The 23792-nt window shown below is 47.0% G+C and overlaps 1 protein-coding gene and 1 long non-coding RNA gene across 2 annotated transcripts; both read left to right on the top strand.

Moving 5' to 3' along the window:
- Positions 1-329: 329 nt before the first annotated feature.
- erbb3a (erb-b2 receptor tyrosine kinase 3a) lies at positions 330-14722 on the top strand (the record flags this gene model as incomplete). The annotated part of the gene is made up of 29 exons (XM_084463783.1): positions 330-414; positions 3940-4097; positions 4645-4831; positions 5236-5361; positions 5566-5631; positions 6085-6203; positions 6519-6660; positions 7198-7311; positions 7421-7538; positions 7631-7704; positions 7883-7973; positions 8135-8152; positions 8277-8494; positions 8936-9068; positions 9213-9306; positions 9572-9726; positions 10137-10190; positions 10715-10856; positions 10951-11070; positions 11161-11259; positions 11349-11534; positions 11623-11778; positions 11943-12018; positions 12199-12345; positions 12459-12556; positions 12656-12841; positions 12927-12992; positions 13203-13467; positions 13802-14722. 29 exons carry the CDS (start codon positions 330-332, stop codon positions 14560-14562), a joined length of 4254 nt encoding a protein of 1417 aa, XP_084319909.1. The 3' UTR covers positions 14563-14722.
- Positions 14723-21424: 6702 nt separating this feature from the next.
- LOC311339493 lies at positions 21425-23294 on the top strand. The gene is made up of 4 exons (XR_014633213.1): positions 21425-21502; positions 21607-21633; positions 22274-22296; positions 23019-23294. It is a non-coding gene; the product is annotated as an uncharacterized lncRNA (long non-coding RNA).
- Positions 23295-23792: the final 498 nt, after the last annotated feature.

The raw sequence follows: 23792 nt of genomic DNA, 5'->3' as shown, positions 1-23792 counted from the left end.
ACCCTTCAGTTACAAACACGCTCGGCCTGTGATTGGTTGGAGGCGCCGCGACAATCAGTGTGAGCCGTAGTGATTTTACGCACATACCCAGAATGCGCTCTGGACTAGTATCCAGTCTCCAACCGGACCTCTCCCGAGGATTTATTTTACAGCGAGGTTGAATTTTCACATTGGAATATTAAAAACATTAAAGAAAATTGAAGAAGGTTGCGGAACAACAGAGAAGACATGGACTGCCTCTGAGCAAACGGAGCGCACTTTTCATCGAGAGAAGAGAACCAAGAACTCATGGTTGGACTTTGCGTAAAACCGCATTTCTCCGGATAAGAATGAGCCCATTCGACTATAAGCCTCTACTCCTACACATCGTGCTGCTATGGTTCATCCAACCAACCTCCCCTCAGACGCAGGAAGGTAGGTCCGCCATCCACCTCCAAATAGTGGAGACAGCGTCATTCAAAACGTCTAAATATCACAAACAGTGACCAGTTATGAACTCCGATATGATCCGATCTGTTTGGCACATTTTCCAGATCTTACGGGAAAAAGTCTCCTAATCGTTGCTGGGTTCAAAACCAGTTCTCCCCACGGAGAACCTGTTTGCTGTGCGTCAGCCGCACCTCTCCGTGTTTGCCCCGGTGATCCGTCTCTGTCTCCGGCTCACTTATCTCCACCCACCGGTGGTATCGGCTGATAACCAATCTCGGAGCTTTTTTGTTCAGAAAATAGCAAGCAGTGAGACTTGTATTCATCATTTCTTGACTTTACCTGTTTCTGCTGTGCCAATACGAAGAATATGTCCATAGGCACATGGAGGTGTGACTCATGTCTCAGAGACTCTGGTGAACTCTGCCTGTACAATGTGGCTCAAGTCACCTTCGGTAAATAAGGTGGTGGGCATGGAGGGAAATAACACGGAGAATTCAGTTCCCAGTGCATGCCATTTAAATGAGCACATCTGGAAATCACAATAACGTTACGTTGCATCACATATATGTGATGATAAACTGTAACATATATCTGGTCATTTAAATGATCATCATTATGTTGTGTGCAGTATTCAGTATGTACTACTGCGGTACAGGAATACAAAGCAGGTTGTGTACATGTATATATATATATATATATATGTGTGTGTGTGTGTGTGTGTGTGTGTGTGTGTGTGTGTGTGTGTGTGTGTACATGTATACATATACAGTATATAGATGTATACATGTACACAGCAACAACAGCTGGAGAAATCCCTGCAGGTACTTCCTTGTATTATTTTCAAAAATAGTCCATCAGTCCATCAGCGTGCAGAAGAGGTCCTGACAGCAGGACTCCCCTAAAGGTCAGAACTCCCCTAAAGGTCAGGAATCCCCTAAAGGTCAGAACTCCCCTAAAGGTCAGGTCGGGTACTATACTAACAGGCTGGTTGCCCAGGGAGACCACCGCCTCTCATCCACACAGGACCGGTCCGCAGGTCAAAACATCCTAGAATACTTTAACACACATCACTACCACCACACATCTCTTATCACCTGCATGGCTGATGTGTTTGAATTGTTCAGGGTAAATCGCTGTGCCCTTTGTGTTTTCTCGGGGGGGTGGTTCGTGGTTGTTATTGGTGTGGCTTGTGTTTCAACACAGTCATGTGTCACAAGGTAATAATGCTGTCGGGCCTGTTGACTCAGTAGGACGGCACGGTGCGAGGCGATCCCTGATCTCTCCCCGGCACGTCTCTGAACACAAGTGTCTCCCCTCCGCAGCCAGAGGGCCGGGCAGAACTGGGCCCTCACAGCAGGCGGCCCCTGCCTCTCTCTCTCTCTCTCCATTAGCACAGGTGTTCCGGTGTCGCTGGTCTGTGCACGTCACAGCGTGCACAGCACGGCTGTGTGTGTGTGTGTGTGTGTGTGTGTGTGTGTGTGTGTGTGTGTGTGTGAGAGGGACAGGTATGCGGTAATCTCTTGCCTCCCCTGTGCCAAGTTTCTGTTTACGTCCTCATCTCCTTTATGAGTTGTTTGTTCCCTCCTACATCGCTCTCGGCTGAATCTCAACACAGCCGAGTCTCATTGATGTGTTGGGTTACACTTTAATGCAGAGGGCAAGGAGGGTTGCACATCAGGTTAGGGTGGGTGTGTGGGTGTGTGTGTGTGTTTGTGGGTGTGTGTGTGTGTGTGTGTGTGTGGGGGGGGGGTATTAGGATATTGTTATAGCTAAATACAAAGACTAATGGGGAGAGGGGAAGAGGTTAATAGGAGCTGAACAGAGGGGAAGAGTCTCAGCCACAAATCGTGATGTTCTACAAAAGACACTTGTTTTGCACCGCTACATAATAGGCCCATTGTATATATGTGTGTGTGTGTGTGTGTGTGTATGTGTATGTGTATGTGTGTGTGTGTGTGTGTGTGCATGTGTGTCTGTGCGTGCGTGTTTTTGTGTATGCTTGTGTGTTTGTGTGTGTGTGTGGTTTGTGGGTGTCTTGATGTGTAACCCATGTGTGTGTGTGTGTGTGTGTGTGTGTGTGCGCACGCGCAGATGTGTGTATCTCCAGCCTTCTCTCTCTCTCTCCCGTTCTGCGTCCTCTGTCTGCCAACACGCGAGCGGCTCAGCGAGAGAACCCACTCAGCCTGTTGCCTCGCCGCGCAACGTGTGAACAGCCACACAATGCTGTAGGTGTGGACCTGTTGTGTGGACCGTCCGCGTTCCCCCCCCGCCACTGCGGGCGCCTCTGAGCCAGCTCTGCGCTGACATATTGTGTTCTCAGCCCCTTGAACTGCTTATGAAACGTGCAGGTGTTCAGGACGTTTCCCAACAGCCCATTGAAGCGCGCGGCCGTCGCTGATAACGCCGCGACACTCCCAAAACTCCGCGAGCCGCAGATAAAGGCTCACCTTTGAGCCGACGGCATTGTTTCACTCCCAAGGCCTTGGACTGGCTGCTGTCGGGGTTTGTAGCTTCGTAGGACGCGTGGGCACGACTCGGCCAGGGAAACCCATCTCCCTCCCGTTTCAAGTATTTGTTTATTTCTGTGGGCCGTTTAGAGAGTCCATTTTGTTGAGTTGGCACTGCCCATGGTGGAACGAGGCTTTTGAACCCTCCTGTCCCAAAAACATAATAAAAGTGCCTGTTATCTAAATGATGGTTGTATAACGCTTATTGCTACATGCAATCACAGTCCCACTGACCTGAACTCTGTGGCCTTCATAACGTTTCACTGATTCAGCCTCCTCTGATTTTATGATGTGTGTCTTTTGAATGTATGCTCGGCCAAAGTGCTCGGCTGTTGACTTGAACACAAGCCTATAGGTTTGGAACTGGATTAGCTTAAGAAAGGTTATGAAGCCTGTTACAATCGCTCACTGTATATCTACATGGGGTGGAGGAGAGAGACCAACGTGTGTATTGATGTGCGGTTCACTCATGTGGCTTTCTGGGCTAACGTCAGACTCACCATCCATGGCATCGACCCCTCTTCCTGCACTCTTCCTTCTCTTCCTGTGTCCCTCCTCCTCTCTGTGTGCCTCGGACGGAGATTTGAATAGCAAAGCAGTCGCCGGCCGCCCATAGACAAGGCCTTGTATGTTATGCTCGTACAAGCCTGAGTTTGTTTTACAGTTACAGTGCTCTCGTTGATATTGTGTGTTCAGAACAAAGTGCCATAGAAACGTTCACATAGAGTGGGACTCATGCATGCGGCTGTGCCTTCCCTTTACATGCTTTAGATTCTATTCACATGGACCCGACCTCGTTAAACACATGTTTGTTTTATTTTTGTTTTTAATTTATTTTGTTTACGTCGGCACAAAGACATCAGTTTTAAAGTATGAATGTAGAGGATTATTGATGTGCAGATAGCTGTTTTGTAGGCCTGATGAAATCAGTAGTGATGCACTATCTCGCTGTTGGATCTGTGGTGATTGGTAACATAACACGCACACTTCCTTCTTCCTCTAGTAACAGTTTGCTCGGGGACCAAGAACGCTCTGAGCATGACAGGAAGCTCAGACATGCAGTACAAGCTCATCAAGGAGATGTACACTGGCTGTGAGATCGTCATGGGCAACCTGGAGATCACCATGATGGAACCGGCTAGGAACTTCTCCTTCCTGCAGGTGAGCACTGACGCCATGGCAACCATCAACAACAACTAGCTCCCCCTTTCTCCCTGTGTTTCCATGGTGATAGCATGTCTTTCTTCCACAAAGGCCTTGTTTACCTGAGGAATGTGGATTGAAACAAAGAAGAGTACACAAAGCACTGAACAACCATGTAGTTAACAGTCACAAAGATAACTGAGCCCCCTTCGAAGCACTGAGGCCCAGTCCCATTTCTCTCCCCTTAACAAGAACAATTGCTTTGAGTGCCCTTAACTGCTAGTTAGCTCCCAAGCGGGCTAGCGTTCAAGGGTTGATTTTAAGGGAAAATAGGCACTCCCCTTGCTCCCCTAAGTATTGGGACACCCTACCCCTTCGCGGCAATACGCAAAATCTAGGGTTAGGGCTCGAATCTAGGGGAAGGGGGAGAATTGGGACAGGGCCTAAGATTGAACCGCACCAGTCAGATTAAAGCGATGTAATAATGAACAACGTTTCCCACATGTAGTAACCCCCCCCCCCGCCCCCCCCCGTTCTCCCGCCCTCCCTCTGCTGCCCCCTGCAGTCCATCAGAGAGGTGACGGGCTACATCCTGATCGCGGTCAACCAGTTCAGCCGTCTGCCCCTGGACGACCTGCGCGTCATCAGAGGCACCACGCTGTTCGAGGACCGCTTCGCGCTGGCTGTCCTGGTCAACTACCAGAAGGACGGGCAGCACGGCCTGCAGGAGCTGGGCCTCACACACCTGACAGGTAGGACTGTAGGGCCTCACACACCTGACAGGTAGGACTGTAGGGCCTCACACACCTGACAGGTAGGACTGGTTCGCTTCCCCCCCCCCCGCATGGGACAGGAAGCTGCGTGGGTGAGCGGAACGTCACAGTGCACTCGTTACCGGCGGCTCCCACGCCCACGGAGAGCCACCGCACCCTCTGAGTGGCGGGAATGTCTGGGCTCCCAACTGCCACTGAAACATGAGCATGAACATGAGTGTGATAGCGCATCCTACCGCGTCAAACCGCAACATACCGCATCGATACACATGTGCCCAGGATCAGCCCCGAGTCTGGGCTTGTTCTGCTAATTGTTTTTGACATTAACGTACCTGTGTGTGTGTGTGTGTGTGTGTGTGTCTGTGTGTCTTATCATCCGACAGAGATCCTTGAGGGAGGTGTTCAGATCATCCAAAATAAGTTCCTGAGCTTCGCCCCTCAGATCAACTGGCTGGACATTGTGAAGGACGCCTCCAGTGAGATCATCATCAACGACAACGGACCAGAGCGTGAGTCTCAGCGGGGGGCTGCAAGCTATCTTTGTTGTATATGTTGTGGTTCTATGAACATCCTTATCGTACCGACAGACATATTGTTGTTTCTCTTCTTCTGACAAAAGTACTTATTGTAAGTCGCTTTGGATGAGAGCATCTGCTAAATGCCCTGAATGTAAATGTACACTGAGGCTTATGGAGTCTCACCTGTGGTTTCAGAGCACTGTTCTAAGATCTGCGGAGACGTGCCCTGTTGGGGTCCAGCGGAGGATGGGTGTCAGATCCGTGAGTACTGTTGTTGGTTCTTTCCTCTCAGTGCAGTGTCACCGGGCCAGCTAGTGCCCCTCTATCTCTAGTCACCAAGACTGTAGCTAACACCCCTCTAGACTGTAGCTATAACCCCTCTATGGCTAGATAACGCCACTCTATCTCTAGTCATCAAGACTGTAGCTAACACCCCTCTAAGACTGTAGCTAATGCCGTAGCTCTGTAGCTAAAACCCCTCTAGACTGTAGCTAACACCCCTCTATCTCTAGTCACCAAGACTGTAGTTAACACCCCTCTAGACTGTAGCTAACACCCCTCTATCTCTAGTCACCAAGACTGTAGTTAACACCCCTCTAGACTGTAGCTAACACCCCTCTATCTCTAGTCACCAAGACTGTAGTTAACTCCTCTCCAGACTGTAGCTAACGCCGTAGCTCTGTTGCTAACACCCCTCTATATCCCTCTATATAGTCACCAAGACGATCTGCGCGCCGCAGTGTAACGGCCGGTGCTTCGGACGCAGCCCGGCCGACTGCTGTCACATGGAGTGTGCGGGGGGCTGCACGGGACCCCTGGACAAGGACTGCTTTGTAAGTACAAAGCAATCTTCTTGTCTTTCGAAGGGAATAATACCATTTGGATTTAGATTGAACTTGTGGAAAAATGAACAAAAAAGAACACAACGTCGTGATTGGCTCTCCCCCCCGGGGAGGATGGGCTGGGATGGTGACCTGTGAAAACCTTTGAGACTGAAACTGTGATCAAGGGCTCTACAAATATAATAAACTGGCCTCCTATCTCTAAGAACAACAACAGACCCACCGTGGGTTAGGGTTAGGGTTAGGGTTAGGGTTAGGGTTCACTAACCCACAGAGTCGTAGTGATTCAGTGTTTCCACCCTCCAGGCCTGCAGGAACTTCAACAACTCGGGCTCCTGCGTGCCTCAGTGTCCCAAGACGCTGATCTACAACAAGCTCACCTTCAAGCTGGAGCCCAACCCCAGCGCCAAGTACCAGTACGGCTCCATCTGCGTGGCCCAGTGCCCCCGTGAGTGTGGGGGCAGAACCCAACACCCAACACACCTGACTAACCCTGACCCTAAACCTACCCCTGATCCTAAACCCAACACACAACACCTGACTAAACCTAACCCTGACCCTAAACCTAACCCTGACCCCAGCCCAACACACAACACCTGACTACCCCTGACCCTAAACCTAACCCTGACCCTAGCCCAACATACAACTAACCCTGGCCCTAAACCTAACCCTGACCTTAGCCCAACATACAACCAACCCTGACCCTAACGGAACACACAACACCCAGCTAACCCTGACCCTCACCCTAACCCTGACTGTAACTCAACACCCCAAGTCAACTAACCCTAACTGTAACTCAACACACAAGCCCACAACTCATCTAACCCAAACCCTAAACCTGACTGTAACCCTAACTCAACCCACTACCCCCCAACTCATCTAACACTGACTTTATCTCAACCCACCGGTCCAAGCGGAGCCCCCACCCCGTCAGACCAGGTGTAACTGTGGTGGTAAGCTCTGCTCTGTTTTGCCCCCTGCGCAGCTAACTTTGTGGTGGATGAGAGCTCCTGTGTGAGCAGCTGCCCCACGGACAAGATGGAGGTGGAGAAGAAGGGAGTGAAGGGGTGTGAGCCGTGCGGAGGGCCCTGTCCAAAAGGTGCTTTACCCACCGCCTTTACCCCTGAGCTGTGTCTCTGAGTCTCTGGTGTGAGCTCCTCTCTCGTGAGCACTCTCCTGGTGACCAGCGGTGTGTTCTGTCCCCTAAGTGTGCATCGGGACCGGCCTGGCCGACCGGCAGACCGTGGACGCCCTGAACATCGACAGCTTCCGGAACTGCACCAAGATCCAGGGCAGCCTCCACTTCCTGGTGACCGGGATCAAAGGGTAGGCAGGATACCCCCGGACACCCGCTACGATACATCAGTCATGATGATCATCATTATTGTAATAATGTTCACATTTTTCCTTCCATGCAGGGATGATTACAAGAACATCCCGGCCATTGACCCGGAGAAGCTGAAGATCTTCAGCACCGTCCGAGAGATCACAGGTGTGTGTTATTCTTTTTCCTGTGTCTTGTTTTAAAGGTCCCATGACATGCCACCAGGTGTGGTGTGATTAGTCGTAATCACACCACACCTGGTGGCATGTCATGGGACCTTTAATATCTGTCACTAAAGTACGGTCTACTGTCATCATCGTCTGTAATATGAGGCCTCTGTCCCCAGACAACCTGAACATCCAGTCCTGGCCGGCCAACATGTCCGATCTGTCCGTGTTCTCCAACCTTCAGACCATCGAGGGCAGGACGCTCTACAAGTAAACACCTGTCCACCTGTGTCTTCTAACCTGGTTAATCACCTTGTATGTGTAACGGCCCTGCCGAGTAGACCACCACAGCATGCCTCTAATATCTTCATTTGTCTCTCACACCCTTCCCCTTGTCCCCCGTCCTGTCGTCACCTCTCCCCGTCCCCCAGAGGATCCAACTCTAAAAGGTACATCCTTCCCCCCCCCCCACCCCCTACTCCCCTCGTACCGCATCGTATTGTCCTGTACCTTCAGAGTCTCCGCTCGCCGCTGCCCCACTAACCTGTCTCTCTCCTCCACCTCCTCCGTCAGGGGCTACGCTCTGCTGGTGATTGGGATACCGTCCCTGACGTCTCTCGGGCTCCGGTCGCTGAGGAAGATCAACGACGGCGGTGTTTACATCACGAGGAACCCAAAGCTTTGCTACCAAAACAACGTCAACTGGACACGTCTGTCCAGCAGGAGCTCCCGCCCAAAGGGCCGCATGAAGTTCATTGACGTCAAGGACAACGGAGCCCGCAGCCAATGTGGTGAGAGGAGGCTGCCGGTGTCCTCCAATCAGGGCTCACTAAGCCTTAGTGACTTAAGCTAGGCTTGGTGCTCACTAAGGCAAGGTGACCAGATTTCTGAGATAAAATCCGGGGACATTTTGGGTTCAGCGGTGTAAAAACCTCCAAACGTGTAGTGTTTTTGTCATAGAAAACTAAAAGGGGGACACTGCCCCGTCCCCCCTGGCGGGATTGTTGACGGGGTGGGGGGGGGGCGTCTGGTCACCCTACACTAAGGCTAAGGCTTAGTTAGCACTTAGCCTAGCCTAGCCTAAGGGCTCACTAAGCCTAGCCTTAGTGCTCACTAAGCCTAGCCTTAGTGAGCACTATGCCTAGCCTAGCCTTGACTCAGATCACTTCATTAGGACCTGATGTTCGGTGTGGCGTGGTCGTGTTTGTAATACGTGATATCCGTGTGTGCAGTGAAAGAAGGCCACACCTGCGACCCCCTGTGCTCCGCTGATGGGTGCTGGGGTCCGGGGCCCAGCCAGTGTCTGGCCTGCAAGAACTTCAGCATCGGAGGCACCTGCGTGGAGCAGTGCATGTTCCTCACAGGGTCAGTATCTCCACAATATGACAAACAATAAACAATAAAGGAATCTCATAATTGGGGAATGTGCGGCCGTGCAGAGACCTTGTAGCCGTGTTATCTTCGGTCTGCGGTGTGCTGACCAGCTGTCCTCCCCATTCCCCCACGCAGCGACAGGCGGGAGTTTGCGACGTTTGAAGGAGAATGCATGCCCTGCCACACTGAGTGTGCGCTTCAGCAGGGGAGGCCGACCTGCACCGGGCCGGTAGGTTCCCAACGCCCACGCTACACTACCTAACACTAAGGAGCAAAACTCACATCATAGCTTATAGCTCCAGGCTTTCAATGCTGCTTCCTCAAGTCCCTCAAGGTCAGAGATGATAAGCAGATACCAGACACCACCTAGTGGTGCTTCATGAGACGAATATCTCTCTCTATGTATAGATCTGCAGATATATATCCATGGAGAGACACGTAAACATAATCTTCTATGCTCTATCTCTTCCTCCTGACTGCCTCCCGGCCACCAGGGGGCAGACGAGTGTGTGGCATGTGCCAGGAACAAGGATGGCCCCCACTGCGTGTCCACCTGCCCCAAGGGGCTGATGGGAGGGGAGGGGGTCATCTTCAAATACCCCGACAGAAAGCACAGCTGTGAGCCCTGCCATCTCAACTGCACCCAGGGGTAAGCAGGGGTGTCCGTCCATACATATATACATACATACACTCTGTACTGGACTGGAGGTCCAGTACAGAGTGGTCCAGGAGGGTAGCCCAGTCATTACATTAACATTGAGGGTGTTTAGCAGACGCTTCTATCCAAAGTGACTTACAACAAGTACATTTGTCAGAAGAAGGCTCTTCAGAGTCTAGGTGAACTCTGAACAAGTGAGTCTTGAGTCTTTTGTGGTAGCTGGTGAATGACTCTGTGGTCCTGACATCTGCAGGGAGATTGTTCCACCACTAAGCAATATCATATTACTAGGAGTTCCCCGACTGCTGGGTGGGACAGTTCTTCCAGTGCAGCCCACCTATAACCACATCGCTGTGGCGTGGTTCCCCTAAGTTTCCCCTCTTCCTGTTTCCTGGTTCCAGGTGCGATGGTCCAAACATCGGAGACTGTCTGGAATCCCGCAGATCCATGTCTAGGTGAGTTTAGTTTTTCTAGCTCCTAGTCAAATGTTTGATTTGATATGCTAAATAAATATGGTAAATAAGTCTTTACAATAAGGGTACATTAAATGACCATTAAGTCACATTAGTTAATGCAGTCATAAGCATTATCATCTAGCATAGTTGTCAGGGTTAATGTTATGGTTAGGGGTCATGGGTTAGGATTGCCTAACCCTAGCCATATTAAAGTCCAAATGGGTAACGTTTCAGCTAGCTAGTTAAAAATAACCTGGATACATATCTGTAGTACTACTGTATCTGTTGATAGTGATTTCAATAATGTAATCAATCAAATCACATCCAATAACTGAAATATTGTACAGATAAAAATGCTGGCCAGTCCGTACCTCTCTTTGCTTAGAAGAATCTTACTGTCGCCACACCTAAACCCCTCCCACTCACCCAAGCCCCTCCCACTCAGGGTCATTTATGCCAACCAAAAATAGACATTCAACAATCAAGTGTTTATTGTGCAATTTTCTTTTAAAATCTCTGTCCAGCCAAATGACCACGGGCATTGTGCTGGGAGTCATCGCCCTTCTGTTCGTGGGATTCTCCATCTTCGTCCTCACCGTTCTCTACCGTCGCGGTCTCGCCATCCGTCGCAAGCGAGCCATGAGGAGATACATGGAGAGCGGAGAGGTCAGTGAGGAGCAGATCCGTAGCCTCTCTCCCGTTCTTCAGATGTCTGTGTTCTTCAGGTGTTTGTGTTCACACATCCTCTGTGCTCTTCCAGAGTTTTGAACCCCTGGATCCCAGTGAGAAAGGAGCAAAGGTTCACGCTCGCATCCTGAAGGCCACAGATCTTCGTAAGATCAAGAGTCTGGGCCAGGGTGTGTTCGGAACAGTCCACAAGGTAACCCATTTAATCTGCACCTCCCTGTAAACTAACTATAGGTAATGGTCCATCCAGTAACTATATCATGTGTTGTTCTCCTTCATTCAGGGCATCTGGATTCCTGAAGGGGACACGGTGAAGCTTCCAGTGGCGATCAAGACTATCAGTGACCGCACAGGGCGCCAGAAGTTCAATGAGATTACAGACGTAAGGCAACTCCGATCCAAACCCGTTTTGACAAACCATGCACATTTATGTTCTGATGAATAGTAATGTTTTGACTGTGCATGTTGCAGCACATGTTGGCTCTGGGTAGTTTGGACCACATCAACGTGGTCAGGATCCTGGGCATCTGCCCGGGGGACAGCCTACAGCTGGTCACCCAGCTCAGCTCCCAGGGATCCCTGCTGGAGCACATCAGGCAACGCAAGCACAACCTCAGCCCCCAGAGGCTACTCAACTGGTGTGTGCAGATCGCCAAGGTGAACATCTGCTCTTTCTTCAGGTGTGTTGTGGGATGTTTGCACCTCTTCCAGATAACCAAGACGTTTCCTTGAACGTATCTTTCAGGGCATGTACTACCTGGAAGAGCATCGGATGGTCCACAGGAACCTGGCGGCAAGGAATGTGCTCCTGAAGAACGACTACATAGTGCAGATCTCAGACTACGGCATCGCAGACCTGCTCTACCCAGATGAGAAGAAATACTTCTACAACGAAGTCAAGGTCTGTAGTCCACCCATAAAAGGGGTTTATTGCTCGGCGAAGACAGTACGTCCTGCAGTAAAAGGATCAAAGTTTATCAAAACAGAACTTCTTGATAATCATTGACCCCGAATGCTGACATCTTCACCAGGGATGAAACCAAACCATAATGCCTGTTTTTACAGACGCCAATCAAGTGGATGGCCTTGGAGAGCATCTTATTCCGAAGATACACCCATCAGAGTGATGTCTGGAGCTACGGTCAGTCCAGCTTTGTACCATAGTAACATATATATAACTCTATAACCTCAAGGATCAATGGTAGATACTGTTGTGTTGGTTGGAATGCATCGGTAATTGTGATCAAATATTTGAAATATGCCACTTTCTGGAATTACACGTGTCTGAGAATAATAAGAACCCTATATTGGTGGCTTGTAGGTGTGACCATATGGGAAATGATGTCGTACGGGACGGAGCCCTACCCAGCCATGCGTCCACAGGAGGTCCCTGACCTGCTGGAGAAGGGCGAGCGGCTGTCCCAGCCCCCCATCTGCACCATTGACGTCTACATGGTCATGGTCAAGTGTGAGTCCCTGTCCACGCCTTCTGCTGGCACTGCTCAGAGGAACCCTTTAGACATCGGTAGAACCACAGCTCTTCTCAAGTAGTTCATATTGGGACTGTTGTTTTATCCACAGGTTGGATGATCGATGAAAACGTCCGTCCGACCTTCAAAGAGCTGGCCAATGAGTTCACGAGGATGGCCCGAGACCCCCCGCGGTATCTGGTGATCAAAGTGAGCACCTTCATCACCATTGCATGGCGACTTCAACATGAAACATGAATGTGTAAATCATCATCATCGTCTTCTTCTTCTCTTGTGGTCTTGCCTCAGGGAGACTGCAGTGCAGCAGACTCGGCCCCTGACGACCACCTGCAGCGCTCAGCCGACCTGGAGGAGTTGAACGGAGAGCTGGAGGACCAGGAGGCTGAGGCCCTGGAGGACGGCCTGGCCACGCACCATGTCTACGTGTCCCCGTCCAGGAGCATGTCCCGCCTCTCCAAGATAGACAGCATGAGGGTAAGGGTCGAAGGGACTAGAGAATGTTTGTTGAAGGACTGTTATGTGTTATAAATAAACATGAACTTCCCGCTTTCTCCTACAGATGATACAAACATCAAACTTGGCTGGATACCTGCCCATGACCCCAGGTGTGGACTCTCCAGGACAGGTGAGTTCTATCGGCTCCTGTGAATGAGAATTTGTATGACGCTTGGTATTAGATGGTATCTAGTAAACCATCTTCATGGTGTACTTGTTTTAACTGGAAGGAATGGTATTCAATGATATCCAGTGAACCATCTCCATGAGAAGGGCCTGGTATTAGATGGTATCCAGTGAACCATCTCCATGGTCCTCAAAGGTTTGTGTTCCTCTGCAGGGCGGATGGCCGTCCCGCTCGCGGCTGAACTCGGCCCGGACGGTGTCTGAGAGCTCGGAGGGCCGCGGCACCGTCACAGACCAGGAGATGAACGAGGACTTCTCAATGACAGGGAGCCTGAGGAGGAAACGGCAGCGTGAGGACAGCGCCTACCTTTCCCAGAGAGACAGCATGTCTGGGGGCCCCCCGCAGACCCCCTCTCCGGACATACACAACGAGGAGGACCAGAACGGATACGTGCTCCCTGGGGAAAGCCCAAAGAGAGGTAATACCACCGAGGACGTCTGGGTTGTTATTCTCACTGCTTCATTTATCTGAATCCCAACACACAGGATCTACTGCTGACAATTGTTATTACAATTATGAATTCTTAATTTAACCAGGCTGAAACACAATGAGATTAACCATGAATAATAATTAAATAATATAAAACAATGAGATGAATAATTGAGGGTACAAAGAGGCGTATATTATTAACACAGGACAAGATATAAACCTTCCTTAATCCATCAATGACTTGATGCTGTTAATTAGATCTAGCCTAGAGATCTAGAGATCTATTCCATATCAATACTAACTGTCCTAATGTCGTCTTCCAGACACCTTACTCTTCGTGGCCCAGGTCACTCCGTTCAAAGACCGGACGTGCATCGTTCACAGCGACCCCGACGAGGAAGACTACGAGTACATGAACAAACAGACGTCCTCCCGGGCGGCCAAGCCCCCTGTCGGCCCGCTGAAGGACAGCAGCTCCTGGGTCCAGGTGAGGGACCTGGGAAGTCACCCTCCACACGAAGACCAGGACACCCTCCGCGGCTCGTCCTCTGAGGACCGGGCCTCTCTGGAGTACGAGTACATGGACATCAGGGGGAGTGAGGGGGAGGAGAGCCTCCCTCTGCAGGAGAGGGAGGAGAGCCTCCCTCCTCCCAAAACCACGGTCCTGGAGAATGTCTCCAGGGATGTGCTGCAGGAGGTGGAGGAGGACGACTACCAGGAGGCGGAGGACAACTACCAGTACATCAACCGACAGCCCAAGCTCCAACAGGCTCTGGAACAACGGAAAGAGGGCACGGGGCCGGGCAGGGGGCAGAGGGAGGCGTGTGAGTATGAGGACATGAACTCGCTGAGCGGGGAGAGAGGAGCAGACGAAATGGCCGTGTACCAGAACCTGGGCGGGGAGGAGGAGGAGGAGAGCGCTGCCCACGGCACTGAGGGACTGCGGGCCTCGGGCATCAACCCGTACGTTAAAGTACGGGCAGGGGCCGCCATCGGAGAGCCCGGCGGGGTGGACAGATCTTTTGACAATCCTGACTACTGGCACAGCAGGATGTTCCTCAAGTCGAACGCTGTGCGTACTTAGGAGGAACGTTGTTCAGCAGCGCGCCTGCCCAGGAGCCCGCATCTCCGGTGAATGATTGCATGAAGGACCCTGAAGTGGGACACAATCAGAAGCCCCCCCCCCCCCCAGTGGCCCAGGACCCCTTTTGTATTTTGTGACCTTTTGGTATTTTCTGTTACATGACCGGATGTTTACAGACATGAGCTTCTGAGTATTTTTTTTGCTAAAATGGCACTGAATGAACGGATGCAACAAAAATGGCCAGATTACCAGCTTTAAGCTTCAAGAGCTTCTGTGTTTACTTAATGAACAAAATGAATGAAATGTTTTTTAGCAGAGTATTTTGGGGGAACTTTTAATTTTCATGTTTTCAAACCTCGCTCCAATCATGATATTGGTCTTTTATATACGTTTGGTTTACACACTTAATAAACATTGAATATTACAGATCTTGAAATAAAACCTTTTTCACTTACACTTTACTGACCCTGTCTTGTAGCTGTCTCTTGCCTTCTGATGAAGTGTTTCAGGAAACACTGTACTGCACACCATCTTACAAAAGAAGATAAGTAGAGTCATTCTGCCAAACGGTTCTCTAATCAATAAGGACAAATCGGTGAGGAAATAAAACTAAAAAAACGTTACATTTAGATTTTTTTTTTTATTGGCTACCCTGGAAATCAGTTGCCAGGAAGGAGCAGGAGGAACTGGAGTTTGAGGAACAGGAAGTTGGTTGTGCTGGTGGGCACTGGGGAGGAAAGGTTCTGGGATGTCTGGACTTCAGTGTCTTATTCTGCAGTGAATAATCCCTTACAGTGAATAACCGTTAAATCTGAAAGGCCTTATGAATGCATGAATGTCTGCTCAGGCTTCACACGACAGTCAGAGGAGGACGTCACACGAGGGACTCTGAGCAGCAGTGTGGTTTGGAGGTGAATGCCTCACCTAGGTTCCTCAGTGAGGCTGAGCCACTCTTTGACTTCCACTTTGAGGTATTAACAATAAAACATGATTTATACAAGATTCAAGAGTTGTATTAGTCACATACATATACAAGAAATGCAGTGAAATGAAAAGTGGCAGTACCAGTCCATTGTGCAGTGTGTGTGGATGATGGCTGGTTGAAGCAGCCTCACCTGGCCCAAGTCTGTCTGATTGGAGTGGGGCTGGGTGAGGCTGCATACCTGTTGCATCTTGAGCAATCAGAGTGCAACAGGTTAAACCTGCCTGGACGCGAGCACATGGAGCACCAGGCCATGTGTCGTTATCTGTAGACCATTAACAGGCTTCAACACCCCCACCCTGCGTCTAGAGGAGCAGGGTGGGACATAATTCATTTCCTCGATTTAATATGAAATAATGTCATTAATTCCTTATGGCAAGTGCATTCATAAGCCTTTACTTTTCTGTGAAAACATGAATGTCTGAAACAAGGTCCCTTTCGACTGTGAACAGGCACGGTGGGCCGGTCATTATGCCATCATTATGCCATTATGTATAAAAAGGGTTTTCTTAGGTTGACCATACTGCTAAAGTGTAGCAGAATTTACCAGTATATCTAGAATAATGCAATCATATGCAAATTTGTATCTTTATTTTCTGGAATAAAATGTCTTGGAATTCGAAAGAAATGTCTACGTAATGTTGTTCTGTATCCGACTATGTGCACTCACAGAAATATTTAACCCTAACTTTTAAGATTTATGTAAAATAATTACATGACAAAGTTCCATTAGATTATTTTTATATTTTGAACATAAACCTACCTAATAAACTTTACATGATGTATATGCATCAGTGTAATAAAGCCTATTCATTTGAAATGCATATTCACCAGGTTTATGTATTCAGTATTAATATAATTTATTGAATTTAAATGCACATTCATCAGATTATGTATTCAGAATACATTAAAGGTACACTGTGTAGTGTTTTAAGTAATTTATTACCTCAAATCAACGTCTTCATTCATAAATAAGTCCTCATTGGTGTAAAATTATCTCTGCCAACAATCTCACTTATCCTCTTGAGCGAAGAATCACTTATCTGTATTTACATAGGACGGGCAAGCTCTACGGAGGCTTCAATGTCCGTCCGGTCTATAAAAAACGATGAACTGCCGAGAGGGACAAAAAGCACTATCCTATCAAGATTTTCTCTTGTAGCTGCCGGCAGCGCCGTCGTATAGGGGGGAAAGGTTATGACAATTATAAGGGCCCACAGCCCACTAGGGCCCACACACAGCCAGTAGCCTCTATGACAAAATGATTATGCATACACTGAACTAATATATATTCATATGAATGAATCCGAATTAAAACAAAGCCACAAATCATACAATATTCTAATTTTAATAATTTCAATAATCCCCTTGGCCCCTTCTTAAAAAATGGTTTGGTCCACACCGCGGTTCGTTCTTCCCAGGGACGTGCACAGGAGTTTTGAGGGGCAGGTGACGAGCGCTACGAGCGGACGAGCGCTATTGCGGGCGCGATTGTTGACGGGGGGGGGGGTTGGATCGCGGACGAGCGCTATTGTTAACGGGGCGTTCGATCGCGGACGAGCACTTTTGCGGGCGCGATTGTTGAAGAACACTCAGAGGGCACTTTTTAATACGAGGCAAAAAGTATGGAAGCATGTATGTAGCAAAATTCAAATGGCAATGCAATTTGCAATTTGCAGTTCAATAAGTCATTGCATTATGCAATTGACAATTCATTATGCAATTTAGTAATGTAATTTGAAAATGCGTTATTCAAAGTGTATTTTAATATGCAAAGTGACAATGAAATCTTCAATTCAATTTTAAAAAGTTATAACAATAAAAATAGAATTAACATTTTGTCGCCTTTATTCAAATGGAAAGCTATAGCGCCCCCGTAATTTCAATGCACTTTGCCACGCTCCGTGTGTTGCAAATTTCAAATGACATTTCAATCCGCAAAACGCTTTGCAAAACGCTTTGCAAAACATTTTGCAAAACATTTTGCAATCTACCAGCGAATAGTGTGTGGGCAGGATCTACGTCACTTCCTCGTAATTTCCTTGTAATACCCTATCTCCCCGACTCCCGCCCACACACGATTCGCTGATAAGATGATTGATAGAGTGCGTGCTCTGGGAGATAGGGTATTACAAGGAAATTACGAGGAAGTGACGTAGATCCTGCCCACACACTATTCGCTGGTAGATTGCAAAATGTTTTGCAAAATGTTTTGCAAAACGTTTTGCAAAGCGTTTTGCAAAGCGTTTTGCAAAGCGTTTTGCGGATTGAAATGTCATTTGAATTTTGCAACACACAGAGCGTGGCAAAGTGAATTCCAATTACGGGGGGCGCTTTTTATTGTTATAACTTTTTTAAATTGAATTGAGGATTTCATTGTCACTTTGCATATTAAAATACACTTTGTATTTTCAAATTACATTATTAAATTGCATGATGAATTGACAATTACATAATGCAATGACTTATTGAATTGCTAATTGCAAATTGCATTGTCATTTGAATTTTGCTACATATATGCTTCCATAAAAAAGGGCAGGGGCTCAAGCACCCCTAGGGCCCTATGTGTGCACGTGCTTGGGTCTTCCCATGGTTCTTCCTCAGCGGAAGTGAGTGAGCGATGAGACTTACAGTGAACAAACAATCCAATTTAAACTTTAATTGAGATTAGTTGAGGCTTGTTGTTGTTTTTCATATTTGTTTTACAACAACGTATTCCATGTGCTCTTTGTTTCACTTGCACATTTAAGTTAAACGCTACATATTTACCTGTGGACTATCTTGAGCCAGGACATTTTGTTTTTTGCATATCAGTGCTTGATTGTTAAATACAATAAAATACCCACACTTATTTGTTGAGTGGTTAATTGAAAATGTATTTGCAATCAGAGGTGTAATAACGTGTTGCAAATCAGGGAAATGAGAATAAGACAATTAATATTACATAATTTACATAATAATACACTTGTTAAGTCGTTAAATGTAAAAAAGGAAACAAATTGGGTGTATTACACCAGGCACCGTCAAGAACACTGAAAAACAAGAACATTTAAGGTGGCAATGAATGGGGTAGAGGGGCCCACACAGATATTCTTTCAGGGGGCCCAGAATTCCTAGCAACTGCCCTGGCTGCCGGGCGTCTTTATCGTCGTGGTTGTGACTCTCGTTCTCCTCCTCTTCCTCGTCGTCCTCCTCGCCTAGCTCCCACCGATCCACTGCCTCTCTGTCCTCTCCCTCTTCCTCTCCCTACCGGCATTGAATCGCCTGATGATGATCTCTGACAATGCACGGACATCGAAAAATAAACGGATAAAGAATGTTTCATTACTAGCTTCTTGAATCTTGACACATGCCGCCTGCCGTAGTTCCAACAGGTTGCAACACACATTTGAAAACGCGAGGCGCTAGAGAGCATATTCATTTGAATGCAAAATCAAATTTAACCACTAGATGGGAGAAAATAATACACAGTGTACCTTTAAGTATATTTGTTTGAATTACATGATCATGATCATGAGCTGGCTGTTTTCAATTCACAACACGCATCCATCCAATCTACATCAGGCACTGACCAAAACTCATGCACTCCCCACCACAATTATTCCACTAATTACTCCACTATCGTCATCTCCACTATACCCAACACTGTACGAACGCAAACCGTGGATAAGTTAGGCTACTTGGTGGCTATGGCTAACATCAATTGCAAGAGTTGAAACAGCCGACCACTTGAGTGCAAAAAAACACAAAACACCTCACCACAGCACCAGCAAATCTTAAGCAATAAATATTGCGTCTTACCTTTATTTATGTGGCAGTGGTCTGCAGATGCATCCCGTGGTGTAGCCTACCACATCCATTTAGTTCAACAGGTTATCGCTCTGATAATGTCCATGGTACTAGCAACCTGCTCTGGTGCTTTTTACCTATGTATTCAGGCTAAATGACTTGATTGTCTGATGCCTCAACATTGCATCCCAGCCAAAGAGTAGGTATTAATACCTCATTCATTGTCCAAGCCAGGCTGGTAGTACAAAAATAAGTAAGGGATAGTGTATAGAACGCCGGTCATTATCGGGAAAATAAGCCCCGACAGATCGAACCGGACACCGTGCGAAGCGAAGGTGTCTTGCTTCGCCCTGAAGGGGCATTTTCTAGATAATGACCGGCGACGTTCTATACATTATCCCGCTTATAACACGGCTACTTGCCAAAACGAAAAAATAACTTCACACGGTGTGTCTTTTTACAATTAATTTGTTTCCAGCATTTGTAGTGTTGATCAGCAGAGAAATAGTCCGCCAAAGACGTTGACATTGCTTAGCAACCGAGTACGCTGGGGTTGATAAGTTACCGGACTACTTGTGGAGTGATACGAGAGACGTGAATCAGAGCCACTTTCCTTGACAGCGGTCATTATATGCAATGGTCAATTATCGAAAAATAATTCACCGCTGGAAGTCGGGAAGGACCATGCAAGTGAACAGCGCATTCCACAGCATTGAGAAGAGCCGTGTAATAATCCATAATAATTAAACTCAAGTTTTTTGTATTTTTAAGTGGTGGGTACAAAATGAATCTTGGCGAAAACTGGTGGGTACTCGTCCCCAGCGTCCCCAGCGTAATCGACGCCTATGCGAGCGTCAATTTGAGAGCTTTAACTACATGCTACCACCTTCCGCATTGAAAAGGCTGTCGTTTGCACAATTTCACAAATAATCACAGCTCACTGAAAGAATATGTGAAGAATACGTATATTTATGGGGGGCGTCCAAACAGTCCAAAAGAAAACGAAATGCTACAGTTTGCAGGTCTCGTAAATGCAGCAAGTTTCTTCTTCTTCTGTAGAGTTTTATGGCAGTTTACAATCAGAGTGTGTTACCGCCATCCACTGGACTGAGGTGCAGTTCATTTTGGGTTTTTCAAAGAAACTGAATAAATAAAATAAAATAAAATAAAATGAAATAAAACGCAGCAAGTTTCGTCCTGAATGAAGCGCGATAAAGGTATTGATGTGGGCGGGGCTGGACATTCCAATCCGGATGTGGGCGTGGTTGGACGTCCAACTCCGCCTTCCCGCAAGCCGCAGCCGTTAGTACTTGGAAAATAAGGATGTCATTTCCAAGTTGTATGTAAACCAATCACATACATTTTAAATAAGATAATCTTGTTTGTTTCACAGCTTTGATTATTTAAACCATGTTAATATGTATTAAGTAATTACATTTAATACATTTTAGAAATTACAGAATTATACAGATTATAATTGATTTAAATACAAACATAAAAAAATATATGAGTATTTAAATGAAATCAAATAGATTTATATGCTTAAAAATAAACTACCATGATTAATTTCTGTGAGTGTGGGGTGAAAACTAACGAAATATAAGGATAATAATAAGGATACAATAAACTATGTAAAACACAAGTGAAGAATGTTTGTAGACATCAGAACGCATAAACACAACATAAACTGGGCTAATTAGAGCTATATTGGCCACGTCTCTCATAAGAAATGCTATGGCCGTATGTCATACAAGAATGTCTTCCCATAATGACACATTTTATTATTTCACGATGAACTACAAAACAAAGACATTACTACCAACCTCACATCCCAAAGTCCTGCTTCCCCATTTTTTAAAATATAATTTAAGTTATCCTTTTATTAATTGTGGCTTGTATGTAAATTGAGAGGTGTAATTGTCATTTACATACCAACGATTTAGTAAATTAATTAATTTTCAATTAAAATAAATTAAAATTAATCCAGTGCTTCCAAAATGCGGAAGAGCGTTTCCGCAGGGCCCGTTGAACTACACGCTGAACCACACGTTTAACTACATTTCCCTACGACTGAGGGTAAATGGGCGGGTCAATACGGTGACCGTTTCCGCATAAATAGCGCCCTCTCCCGCTCTATCATCCTCTTTCGGCTGCTCTCCTCGCTCAGAGGTACGTGCCGAAATGGCTCCCGGACCGCAACACAATCCAACTTAATCATCTATCTGTAATGGTCATCTGCAGTCTCTAATCACTTCTTCCTCTTCCTTCCTTAGACTTATCTCCACACGATGAGAGCCAAGGTAAGCCAACCAAAGGAAATGTTATATTTTTGATTGTCCCTAAAATGGTTCCCGACAATGGAGCCTGCAGTCATCAGGCTACCGCGGTCTCCCTCTTTGCTCCTTACTAATTGCTTATTACTATTACTTACTTTTGCTTATCATAGACTATGGTCAGAGTGAGCCTGTGGTTAACATTATTGTTACCTGTGCACGTCTTTGACTCTAGCCTGTGTGTTAATGTTAATATGACGCTACCCGTTGTGGTTGTGCTGGGCCCGCCTCGCTGCTTTAGGCTAGCTGTTAGCCTCAGATAGCTCATACCAACATCACATGCTGGATCCTAAAGCCTCCTGTTTGGGTTTGACTCGCTCATTTATGCATAATAAGGTTTATATTTACAACTTTGGTTTGCACTCAAATGGTTAGGCAATAGGCTGCAGAGGTTTTCTGCACCATAACACCGTTTTTCCATCACATGACATCATTACTGTTACTATAACATGCCTCCATAACAAGGTGTTGCTATAACATCTCTTAATCACGCGGTGTGTCCATAACATCCTCTCAAAGACACCATAACACTTGTCTTTAACACTGTTACTATAACATGTCTTCACGGGGGTGTTTCCACTAACATGTGCCTGTTTTTGTTTTTCAGTGGAGGAAGAAGCGCATGCGCAGGTAAGACTATCAAACATTTCCTTATAAACCAGACAACTCAAATTGTCAAGTTAAAAAATGCATGTCTAAGTAATGGGTCCTGATAAGCTCTGTGTAGAATCTCAATGTGAGAACCCTGTCGCTGGGTTTCCAGGGTACTCTTGATTCCAAACAGTTTGCTTCATTTATATAGTGTGCTCAGCCAGAGTAGTGTCGCTGTTCTTCCTGAACAGCAACTATCGTTTCATGTTTTGCCGCACCCTGTAAAGCTCATGTCTGGGCGTGGACTGTCAGGTGGCTCAGCAGCCGTGAGGCCAGTGGGAGCAGGTGTCCATGTTAATGACTAGTGGGGTCTTTCATGATGAACATGGCCTGTTTCAGTTTGGGGGGAACAATATACTTCTTGCTGTGCTTAAATCAGGACCTTATTACAATTGTCACCTAGGACTTAATGTCTGTTCCAGGACATGTATAGTACAAACAAGTGTTGAATAGGGCTGTCCCTGGTACATGACAGCAGCACTCTAGTGCTGAGTGACCCCTGTGTCTTGCAATGACCCTACTGAGTAAGGCTCAGTGGTACTCAAATGGTGGGGCTCCCTGGTACTGCTCAAATGGTGGGGCTCCCTGGGACATAGTGTACTGCTTTACGGGCAGGACAACTAATCTGGGAGCTTGTGTCCAGTTTGGGATCTTGTGTCTAGTTTGTGCCCATTTCTAACCCGGTTTCTTGTTTCCAACAGACTGAAGCGTAAGAGGAGGAAGATGAGGCAGAGGTCAAAGTAGACGCCCTCTCCAAGCAGCTGTTCCTGTCCTGTGTAGTGAAGCAGTGACCGGCCTGGCGTCCAGCGTGGAAGCAGCAAAGCGTGGCGACGGCCTTGAAGAAAGAATGTCCCAACGCGAGACTGATAGTATCCTGACTATGGACCAGCCGCTGTGTATCTCTGCAGGACGAACCATCTTTTAACACCAGAACCAAAGCTGTTTTTACGCCATAATAAACTTTGGTTACCACATAACTGAATCTGTGTGCTGCTTGCATTAGACAAATGGGCCTTGAGTCAGGACCGCATCGCATGGAGAGGTTGCATTTAGCAGATTTTATACAAAGCAAATTATTGCATTTGTCAGAAGCAACATGTTGGTACAGTAAGGATCTAATTAGAATAATGCCAAGTATTATAATGGATAGGCTAACATTCTACTCATGAAGTGTGAGGAGGGAGGCTATGCTAGAATCCAGGTGACCAAAAGTAGTCTCGGCACTGGAAAACAGTGGTAAACGTTCAGTGTTAAATGTGCCAAAAGGAACTAGTTTGTGAAATTACCCTTTTTTTTCTTGCACTTACATGAAATTTCACTTGGACAAATTGACTGAGTAATCAAGCACGTGGCTACTTTAGACTGGAACCGTACAATATTAATTTCCAACTAAAGGACAATATAAAGTGTAATGGAGAGGACCTGATGGCTCATATCGTACAGGAAGATTAATGTTTATGTACCAAACCAATGCT

The sequence above is a fragment of the Micromesistius poutassou genome, assembly GCF_964030765.1.
Source record: "Micromesistius poutassou genome assembly, chromosome: 2".
Taxonomy (NCBI): domain Eukaryota; kingdom Metazoa; phylum Chordata; class Actinopteri; order Gadiformes; family Gadidae; genus Micromesistius; species Micromesistius poutassou.
This window is presented reverse-complemented; position numbering and strand designations above follow the sequence as displayed.